This window comes from Morone saxatilis, unplaced genomic scaffold (assembly GCF_004916995.1).
Source record: "Morone saxatilis isolate NCDOM2014 unplaced genomic scaffold, NCSU_SB_2.0 Contig2, whole genome shotgun sequence".
NCBI classification, from domain to species: Eukaryota; Metazoa; Chordata; class Actinopteri; family Moronidae; genus Morone; species Morone saxatilis.
Window position 1 is genome coordinate 13748714 of NW_023339762.1, and position 11602 is coordinate 13760315.

Here is an 11602-nt window from a genome sequence, read left to right on the forward strand (position 1 = left end):
GGGAAACCAAAAAGTCTTAAAAAACTACAGACCAGTGGCTCGGGTGGACCCACCGCAGGCCCTTCGTTAGACCAGCACTGGAGCCCATGCAGTTTGCCAAACATCAGACTGGATGACACCATAATTTATTCACACCTGAACAAGTATGGGAGCACACCGAGGATCATGCTGTTTGATCATGCTTTTAATACCACACAGCCTCTGCTGTCGGGAGACAAGCTCGGGGCCATGCAGGTAAACATGCCTCTTGTCTGGATAGAGGATTACCTAACCGGCAGGACATGTTTGTAAGACTGAGGAACTAAATAAGTCTCATGTCTCTGAGGACAGGTGACCATTAAATTGCAAGTCTTTAAGATTTTCTTTTGAATGCTGACCATTAAGGGCATTAGAATATTTTAATTTCAAATCTGTGTTAATAGAGAAAGAATTTAATCTTTTTGCGCGTGTGCTTGTGCAAGCCTACCTGCTGCTGTCATATCTCTTGTTCAGTCAGAACTCAAGACTTTGATGCTGTTCTCTTTGAATTGTCAAGTCAGGTCGAGTGTTTGAGGTTAAGTCTCAACTAATCAAGTCTCACAGCTGTCAAGACTAAATCAAGTTTCAGGTTATTTTTGTGACTTAGGTCTGACCTGTGTACATCAACCCACAGATTGGGATTTACACCTGTACTCTGTTTTAGTTAGACTGTTGGTGGATCAACATTAAAATTTGAAGACATCACCCCAAGTTCTGGGAAAATGTAATGTGGATCTTTTCACAATATTCTGACATTTAGTAACATTTAATTGATTTATTGGGAAAAAAAATACTAATTAGTTGCCACCCTTCTCCACATATGATAAGAGTCTCAATAACATTCGTCTTTCAAACACTGAACAGTATGTGCTTCAATATAGAAATACACGATTTTAGTTATTTTCCAGACCACAATAAAGTGTGTGTGTGTGTGTGTGTGTAACTTGTAGTCACGCCCCTCTCCATAAACCAGCAAATACAGCTCCGTTTCAGGCGTGCACTCCCACCAGCTGCTCAGATTGCACATTAATAATGAGGGTTGCCATGTGCAGAGTTTCTGTAGTAGTGTGTAACTTCTATTATTAATGCACAACGATGGATTTCACTCTTATTGATGCTGTCGGCTCTTTATGCCCCTTTTAAAAAAAAAACCATTACCAGGCAAATAAACTGCAGTTAACTGTCCCGACCTGGAGGTGTCGCAGGTTCTCAATGCACTGCTTCTACCTTTATGTTTGCCAGTTTATTTAATCAATTTTCTCACAGATTCAGATCTTGCACAAAGTCGTAGGTTACAGCAGAACACACTAATCCAACATGAGAATAACATACACGTGCAGAAATCAGTGTGAATTCAGTCCAGACTGGAGGTGGAAACACCGGATCTGGCAACTGGAAAACATTCCGTAATGAAGGAGGGGTCGAGGGGTCGGAGCTGAGGACCGCCCCAGAAGAGTTGAGTGGGTGAACTTTGTCACAAATTTCCCTGAGCTGCATTATTTCTGCCTCCTCTGACTCTCGCTGACAGATGCCTCAAGTGTAAGTGCGCTTTTGCAAAATGTACATCTGGTTCACTGTTCTAGCCGGACTGGCTATTCTGTCCTTCTCATTCCTCAAGACTTTTTTCCCTTACCTTGGCGAGGACTGCGCATACATCCTGAGGAGCATTAAACTTGGTGCCAGGCTCGTCAGATACAAGAAAATCAAACCTTTTTACAGCATCTTGGACCGTTTCTTGGATGCGGTGAAGAGCCATCCCAATAAGGTCTTTGTGCACTTTGAAGGTCGAGAATATTCTTATGGCGAAGTGGATAAACAGAGCAACAAGGTGGCCAGAGCTCTGCAGGCTGAAGCCCGGCTCAAGGAGGGGGACGCGGTCGCCCTGTTTCTGGCCAACGAGCCCAGTTTCATGTGGACTTGGCTCGGTTTGGCCAAGCTGGGCTGTCCGGCTGCTCTCCTCAACTATAACATCAGATCCAAGTCTCTGTTGCACTGTTTCTCCTGCTGCGGGGCCAAAGTGATCATCGCCTCTGCAGGTAAGGTGTAAGAGGAGGAGGAGGAGGAGGAGGAGGGTGGTCTTCAGCTCTCTGCAGAGCTCGGAGCCCTCCACCATTATTCCAGAAGCATGCTTGTTGCTCACAGGAGAGTGCAAAGTTCAAAGTACGACTTGAGGTTACAGAATTTCCATTTTGTCCAGTGGTGGAAAGCACAGTCACTCAAATACTGTTCTGATAATCATGAGTTACTTTGTTTTGTTCTTCTAGTTCACTACATTTCAGAGGGGAACACTGTAGCTACTTTTTACACCACTAGATATATTTCTCAACTCTACTTGTCAGATTAAGATTTTGCATGAACATATAATCAGACTGTAAAATACAACCAATAATTGAGAATTAAACCAGTGCTTTTTGCATGTGACTCCTTAAGAAGCAGCATGTAGTTGGGGCTCATGTCATGTTTCAGAGACATTTCCACTCTTAACTTCTCATAAGCCCAAATAGGTTAAAATGCTCCAATATTTCACACAAAAAAACATAGATTATTACAAAAGATGATTTTGCAGCAGAACTTCTTTCCTACCACATTAATCTTGTGATATCTTGTGACCCTTTGAAGGGGCCCGACCCCTATGTTTGGAACCGCTGGACTAAACAACAACAGTACAGTACATAAAGTAGTTACATGTAGCTCCAGCGCAACCAGCTGCAACATTATATACTTCTACTGCTTATGTATTAATGCATCTGTATGAACAGTCTCACCATTAATGTCCAATATAATAATAAATAATCACAGATTTTCAGATCATTTCAGTTTGTATTCTGCTTAATGTTGCAGATTAACACACAAACACCACAGACTTATTGCCACACAATAAATCTGTGCCGTGGGGCAGTTGCCCACTTTGCATGGTTGGTGATCCAACCTTGTGTTGGATTAAACTGCTCAGGAGTGTTTAAAGTAGTGACGACGTAGCATCACTTGAACCAGATGCAACATTAACTTAGTGCATGTAGGTTAATGCTCTGAACTGGACTTCTTAATGAATCCTAATGTTCATTTAGGACTACTGTGGTAATGCTACGGAACCTTTATTAAGACAATTATCAGGCCACATGTTGCTAATAATAACAACTCTGACAGTGATAATCACCCTTTATTAACCACCTTTACAACTGACTGAAAGCCTTTCTATTAGTCTGCACTAGTATGGACAAAATTAAAAGGATAAAAACTGGAATATATATTGAGTGTGTTGATTAAAATGTTTATTTAGTGTTTTAGGAAGCCAGTGTTAGTGTTTAGTGTTTTAAATGTATATGTAACTCTGTGGTATGATTTAACTTCTCAAACATTTATGCATGACAATGTCATCACAGTATGATTATGTGGTAATGCAACAGCTGATAATATTGAATCATCACTCATTGCTAATCTCCCTGTGAAAAGATTATCTGTCCTAACACAACAGTTACTGTATCACATTTTGTTCTCTGTTGAGTTTAAAAAACAGAGCAATGGGATTTTAAAGTAGTGAACATTCCTAAGAATATAGACCAGAAAATACAAATTTGGCAGGATAATTAAGGAGTCTTTGGATGTCATTATCTAACAGCTTTCTCAGCAAATGTTATCAGGAACAATGGTTTAATTCCTTTTTTTTTCTCACATGGTTTCAGTCAGTGTGCTTTGCATTCAGTCCTGATGACTTAGTTCATTTCGGGTAACAAACAAAAGGGACATTGCACTCTGAAACTTGTTTCTCCGTGCTCCCATTATGCTGCTAGAGTTTCACTACTGAGAACTCCATATATTGGGACTGAACTGCCTGCACCATGTGCTCGAATCCCAGTGGGATCTGTGGTAACATGATACAGGGCCTACATGTGCTGTTGCGCAACACAGCGCTCTAACATATTGTGTAGAGCTGAATGCCTCTCTGTATTTGCAGAACTGCAGGACGCTGTGGAGGAGGTTTTACCAACACTGAGAGAGCAGGGTATCAGTGTGTACCTCCTGTCAGAGGCCTGCAGCATTCAGGGCATCAAGACATTGTCTGACAAGATCTCCCAGGCCTCAGATCAGCCGCTGTCCCGGGACCTCAGAGCCAACGTCAACATCAGAAGCACTGCTCTGTACATCTACACATCAGGCACCACAGGTACACCAGGAAACTCCTCGGAAACATACACCGACAAAGTAAAAGTCTGCCCAGGAAAATACACTTAGACTGTGTTCAGACTGCAGGCGAAAGTGGTGGAGGAGGGGAATGTCTTGCTTTATTACCTACATATCTTTTAGTGTTACAGTGAACCTCTGAGTTGACTGTCAGCTGATTCTGATCTGACTTCCTTCTTAAACACAGAGAGAGACTCACACAGGCACCACCCAATTAATACATTGATTCCCCGATCTAAATTCTCATTTCACACAGTGGTACAAATAGTTTTGCTTGTATGTGACTCAGATCTGGGGGTTTTTTTGCAAAAAACTGGGCCACTTTAGGTCTGATTTTTTACAATGTGGCTTCAGTCTGGACAGTCTTATCAGAATTATTGCGACTTTTACGACATTCTAGATCAACGTTCGTCATAATTCTGTGCCGGTGGGAGTCGCTCTGTGAATACAAACATGGAAGACAGCTAGGCAGTAAAATGAAAACCATTCACATCACGCTTCCACTACTCCTGACTCCCCATCCACACACACTACCTCCATACAGAAGCATTAACAATGTGTCTCTTTCCTTATCCTGTACTCGTAAGCCTCCACATTTACTTCTGTACTTCTTTGTTCTTTTGCACAGGTGGGTCAGTTCAGGACTGTGATCAGTTCACACTGGAATCTGATATTAGCCACATTTACAAAAAAAAAACCAATGTGAACAGCAAAACAAAAAGAAAATCTGATCCGATCTGATCTGTCTTTTATCTTGACACTGAAGCCTTCCCAGCTCTCTGGTTCATTCTAGGCATATGTATAAGAGCCAGATGCCTTAAACAAAATTTAAATGAAGAGTTAAAGAAGAAGATAGACCTCTCAGCTGCAGTAAACTAAACCCAAGGACTCTGTAGCCTCAGTTGTCAGTTTATCGACAGCAGTCTGATACAACAGTCCTGTATCAAATCCTTCCTCCATGAAGGTTATAATGTTCAGGCTTTGTTGAAACTGTTATAGAGGTATTGGTGAACTTTATTTTGGAAGATGCAGTTTGTGGTGTTGTTAAGTTGTATTGCTTTATACTGAGAGCTGTTATTTATTTCCTCAATGCATTTATACCATTGAGGGTAGACATTAGATTATTTTAGTGTGGTTTGCAGCTGACTTTCTTTACCAGTAAAATTTTACCTGAAACTCTGAATTGCTGAAGAGACACATAGGTCTGTGCTTTTCCAAGATATGTTAGCTTCTCTGTTGTGATAATACATTTTTCCTGTCAGAATATAAGCAGGTTAGGAAGAAGACTTGCACATTCAGTGTTTCTTACACAGGTGTGTTGGAGCTTAGTATCTTCCCACACACTGTTCTTTAATTCCACCACCATATGCATAAAAAAGTTTCCTCTTTTATGCAACCAGCACAGTGGGATCTACGTTTGGATTTATCACAGTCTCTGTAGCATCCAGCATCAGAGCCCTGAGTTTATATTTACACTGCAATCTATCAGCTGGGGGTTTAAACACAAAAATATATACAATATCAAAAACAAAATATTGCGATACGATATTTTTCGATATTCGATATTTAGACCTTTACTGTAGACTTGACAGGTGGCTGTAAAAAGTTTGTATTTTTGTCCTTTACAACAAACAGCGGCTGGCGTCAGCATGAAGGAAAACAAATGTTCCTTTTGTAAGGTCGGCAGAGTCGTTTGAGAGAAATTAACTGAATATTTAACTATGTTCATTTAGGTTTTTGGCTCTTTAGCTGCTAAATATTCTACTATGTTCACCTGCTAACTGCGGGTAGTGTACAGTGAGGGTTTTCCTGCTGGAAACAGCTGCCTGCTGTGGTTGAAAACATTGCTGATGACAGAGGAGAGAGTGAGCCGAAACAGAAAAGTTTCAGGGCCTAAAACCAAAACAATGAGCCGAATGATGCTAAAAAGCTGAGGGGAACTGCAGAGTCAGACGATTATTCTCTGTGGGACCTTCTACAAGCGACTCCTTTCATATTAAACATAGTAGTTTGATCCATTCCGACTAGAGCAGACTGAAGAAAATATGCCTGCTAGTAGAACATACATAGTATATGAATGGACAATTCAAAAGTTGCCGACAGACATTTCAAGACCCCTTTTTTACCTTTTAAAAAAACTGCATATAGCCTACCTGATACTACCTGTACCTGTTGTGTTCAAAAACCTGACATGATGTGTTATTCTCCGACCTTGGAAGGTTTGCCTAAAGCAGCCGTTGTCACCCATGAGAGAGTTTGGGCCGCCTCCTTCGTCCAGGCCGCCAGTGGCGTCACATCGGAGGACATCTTCTACATCAACCTGCCTCTCTATCACAGTGCAGGCTTCCTCATCGGGATGGCCGGAGCCATTGACAGAGGTGCTAATCCTCTTAATCCTCTCATGAGTAAAAGAACAGAAGCATTCATAATGTACACCTGGTTTGGCCACTTAAAAAGGCGGTGGATAAGATTACACTAAAATCAAGGCTGTGTTATGTAACGGTAATTGCAGGTATAACCATTATTCTGAGGAGGAAGTTCTCTGCCTCTCAGTTCTGGGACGACTGCAGGAAGTATAATGTGACAGTGATGCAGTACATCGGGGAAACAATGCGCTACCTCTGCAACACGCCCAAGGTAAAATTGTGTTTTTGCTATCATGTAAAGTGCCTTTGAGTCCCTTTTTAAAGTGCTATATGAAATAAATGTAGTATTATTATATTAAAGGAACCCTAACCAACTCTGGGTTAAATTAATGAAGCATTGTTCTGGTGGAAGATATGAAGGTCTGTGTTTTGAGTCGATGTCACTATTTGCAGAAAGACAATGAGAAAAACCACAGAGTGAGGATCGCCATTGGCAACGGGGTCCGAACAGACATTTGGACCGAGTTTCTTAATCGCTTCGGGGACATTAAAGTCAGAGAGCTGTACGCTGCCACAGAGGGAAACATCGGCTTCATCAATTACACGTCCAAGATCGGCGTTGTGGGGCGAGTCAACTTCGTCCACAGAGTGAGTAACATTGCGTACAGATGTTCTTGGTTTCCAGAGGATGAATCCCACTGATGTTGAGGATCCCCTGACTTTTCCTGTAGCGTCACCATGACAACAGGACAGATTACCATGAGATTTGACATCTCGCTTCTCAAGAAGAAATATAATTACGTTGATTATTTTACCATTTCATCGAGTGTCACCATCACCATGATCAGTGATCCCATCAGCTGTAGCTGCACTTGTTGCACATGTTTACGACTACCAAGCAAATGTTAGCATGGTGATATGTTAAACGAACTACATGGTAAACATGCTCTCCAAACATCAGCAGCACCGATGTTTGCATTCACACAGCCTCACAGAGCCGCAAGCAGGGCTTTAAACTGTTGTTGAACCAGCTAAACTCCATCAACAACAATACTCCCTCTAACTGATTAACTTTTTGCTTTTCAGTTTTTCTTCCCCTACACTTTGATCAAGTTCGACATAGAGAAGGAGGAGCCTGTCAGGAACTCGGAGGGTCTGTGCATCGAGGCAGCCATAGGTGAGTCAGTAAACTTTATTTATTCCTCTTTCTTTGACTCCAGAGCAGCAGTACCTCGTGTGTTACCTTTAGTGGTGAAACTGTTGACTGAAATAACTGTGTATGTTGATAATCAGTTGTACTTTATTAAGCAAAAACGCCAAATTTCAACTGGTTCCAACTTGTGCTGCTTTTATTGGTTTTATTTACTGGACAAAACCAGCAACTTGCAGGCATCCCCTTCGGGTCCAGGGAAACTGTGATGGACATTTTGAATGTTTTTTATTTTTTGGCAGGTGAGACAGGACTTTTGGTGGGAAGGATTACTCAGAGGTCTCCCTTTGTTGGGTACGCCGGCAACCAGCAACAGACTGAGAAGAAGAGGCTTCGCAATGTGTTAAAAATAGGCGACTTGTACTTCAACACTGGAGATTTGCTTCAGATTGATCACCAGAACTTTGTGTACTTTCAGGATCGAGTTGGAGAAACTTTCAGGCAAGTTGTGCCTCGTTTTGTGTCAGTTTGTTGTTCTTAATTTTTGACTAAATCAGTATTTTACACTTTTAACAGAATATGTTGATGAGAATGACTAGTTTTATAATAAGTGTTTGGCTTTACTAAAAAGGTACAGAGCTGAGGTTTTACCCACTGAGATGCACCATTTTATTATTATTAAGATGTTTTCCTTTTGTTTTTTCTGTATGGATGGATCAGATTTTGATGACTTAGTGTGTACTTTATTGTTTTCACATTATAAAAGCTCAGGTAAACGTCACAATTTCTAACTTTTGACGGCTCTAATTTGTACCTCATGAGCCGAGCTGTTTCCGAACTCATTAAGATATCATGTCCATGTTTTTTGTCTAAATGTGATTTTCTAAAGTTAAAGGGACGACGTGTTTTCATTTTACTTATTTTCTGGTTGTCACAGATGGAAAGGGGAGAACGTTGCCACATCGGAGGTTGCAGACGTTCTCACAATGGCTAATTGCATTTTGGAGGCAAATGTCTATGGTGTTAAAGTTGAAGGTAAAAGTCCCGCTGACACATTTTACAGATGTATTGATAAGGAAGATGAACGCAAATACTGTATTCTGTGCTTTTTATTATTCTCTATATAAGGTCATGAGGGGCGGATTGGCATGGCAGCTGTCCTTTTGAAAGAAGGAGAAGATTTTGACTGTTCAGGCACATACAAGCAGGTCGTCAATTACCTCCCAGCTTACGCAAGACCTCGATTCATCAGGATCCAGGTAAAGTCATTTGCAATGCTCCTCTGTTGTATTTTATGTACCTGTGGCCTTGTGGAACCGAGCATTATTGCTGCACATACTCTCAAAGGATTCTCTTTGATCTACTGCGGCCTGGATTGTGCCTAATTTTTACGTTGTTGAACCTCTTTGCTCAGTTCAGGTCGCCTTCTTAAAGCAAACTAACTGATTTTAGTTTCATTTATTATTTCAGTTTGATGAAAAACACCACTAAACTATGTCCTTTTACTGTCCAAATGCCAAAATCCAGATGGGAGAAGCTCTGACTTGATCAAAACGTTAAAATGCTGTCTGAGTCTCCTTCAGTTATTACCTTACACTCTGAGCATTTAAGCTTTGGCGAGTAATTGGCAGACAGTTTTGCCCTGGATATTGCGCACAGAGCTGAAAAAGTCCCCAAACTCCTTTGCATTTTTGGGTAAAAAATAATTTAACTGGTTTTTATTTACAGATGATTCTCCATAGGGAGGCTAATGCTGTAAAAAGCCAGTGCTCTTTGTAGTAAAGATGGAAATAATTTATTGGGTTTAAAAGCTCATTGTGGACCTTTTTGAAATGATAGTTGTCAGACATTTTGTACATCAGGTGATTATTGGGTTATGTGGCAAACAATATGGAAAGTATGATAACTAATTTAATCATTAATAGATGATGAATGAAAGTTTTTCACCATTTTTTGTCAAAGATTCTCTGACTTTACCTTTTCATCCCACTTCTGAAACAAACCTACTCCCATTTTGATACTAATACAGATACTTTAACGCAGGATATCTGCTGATACCGATATCCGATCTGATATCAGTGCTCTTTTTCCCCCAAATTTAAATGTACACAACTTGCTGTGTGGAGCTGAGTGAGATCATTAATTAAGATGAAGCCACAAGGGATTGCTGCAGTGTTTAAAAATGGAGTCAGCTGCCTGCAAATGACTCAGTGAATGTAGCAGAAACACTGAATTTATGAGGACATACATGATCTGTGACATCTGCCAGATAACAAGTCCAATTATTAAGATCTGTGGTTTGTTGTTGCTGTTTTATTTAAAACTTAAATTGGAAAAAAATGATTTCTAAAATTCACAATATGTGTTTTGTAGTCCTGCCTGGAGATGACGGGGACATTCAAGATGAAGAAAGTGAGGTTGGTGGAGGAGGGATTCGATCCAGCTCACATCCAAGATCCTCTTTACTTTTTAGACACTGAGAAAAAAACTTACGTTCCCATGACTGAGGAGATTTACAGAGCCATCGCTGCTAGGGAAGTAAAACTCTAACACAGAAACTCAATGTAGTCAGTGAAATACGTAGCAGCTCATTCATGGACCTTTTAACAATCAACTAATCTCAGGGACCATCATGTTTGACCATTTTTTCTTAATTAACACAGCTACTGTGCATCTCTACAGTTGTTATTCCATAGTGCTGACAGTATGTGATATACAGGTATGTCTTACTGCCACTGTTGTACTTTTTAATAATTAAACTTATCTTTTACCCCCGACTCTTAATGTGTGATTGGCCAGATAGGTTGTAGCATTGAATTTTTTTTTTATTATTTTAAGCCAAATTTGCTATTAACTAGGTGTTTTTTTGCCATTACACTGAAGATACAGTAAGATTTAAAAGAATAATTAAAGTCAGATATTCTATAGATGTACATTAGCTTTAGATATTAAACTTAAAACATACTACAATCGTCTGTGGGTTTATCAGTGAACCTTTGCTTCTTTATCAGCCGTGTGTACATACAGCACATACTGTTTGACTGAATTTGGATCATGTCGGTAGGGTTTTTATCTAAAAGATAAAAGATAAAGATCTAAAAGCACATTTATGGACAGAGAAACTGTGACTTGTGGGGTGACTGACCAACACAACCTTTGACATGAAGTGATACTCAGAATATGTCACAAGCTTAGTCATGTGACAAACATGGCAACAATGTTGAAATCAGGGAAATCAGCTCATACTGAGGCCAAGAGAAAGTTGACTTTTGTAATGCTCTCTAAAGTTGGACTGAACTCTCCCCCGCTGCTCTAATGTGTTTTTTCTTATTGTTCTTTGAATGTTTGACTTTAACTGTGTAGAACTAATATACTGTATGAGAAGAGTTTGACACTAAAAGACTGTTTTCACTTTATTTACTGAGAAAGTTTCTGTGCTCATTTTAAATCTCAGTTGAAGGCGTGCATGTTTGAGTGTGATTTTGTTCCATCACAACATTTGTGGTCCAGTATGCCACTCCAGCACACACACTTGAATTTCCCTCGGGATAAATAAAGTATCTATCCATCACACATACTGACAATGGACTTTTCAGTGATAAAGGAATAATTTTGTATCTAGTTAAAACTTTTGAAATAAATATTTTCATCTTCACAGATTTTAGATTTTTAGATTTAGAGAGATAAAGACTAGATGTGATTTTAAGAATTTTTAAGCAATGTTGTTTTGTTTTCTTTATATCAAACTAATACAACAGTCCTTATAATTGTTTAAACTACTGTTTATGCAATGCCATTCAACACCAACACAAACTTAATTTCTGACTCATTTCTGACCTCAGCGAGTTACCCAGAACAAGTTATATTAAGAAAAACAAAACCAGGA

General features: G+C 39.9%; 1 protein-coding gene across 1 annotated transcript; it reads left to right on the forward strand.

Moving 5' to 3' along the window:
- The first annotated feature begins 1346 nt into the window (after positions 1 to 1346).
- On the forward strand, positions 1347 to 11432 carry zgc:101540 (hsFATP2a_ACSVL_like domain-containing protein). Its single transcript, XM_035664418.1, has 10 exons — positions 1347 to 2054; positions 3974 to 4183; positions 6420 to 6578; positions 6713 to 6837; positions 7020 to 7214; positions 7653 to 7743; positions 8019 to 8217; positions 8654 to 8751; positions 8845 to 8975; positions 10090 to 11432. Exons 1-10 carry the CDS (start codon positions 1577 to 1579, stop codon positions 10264 to 10266), a joined length of 1863 nt encoding a protein of 620 aa, XP_035520311.1. The 5' UTR covers positions 1347 to 1576; the 3' UTR covers positions 10267 to 11432.
- Positions 11433 to 11602: the final 170 nt, after the last annotated feature.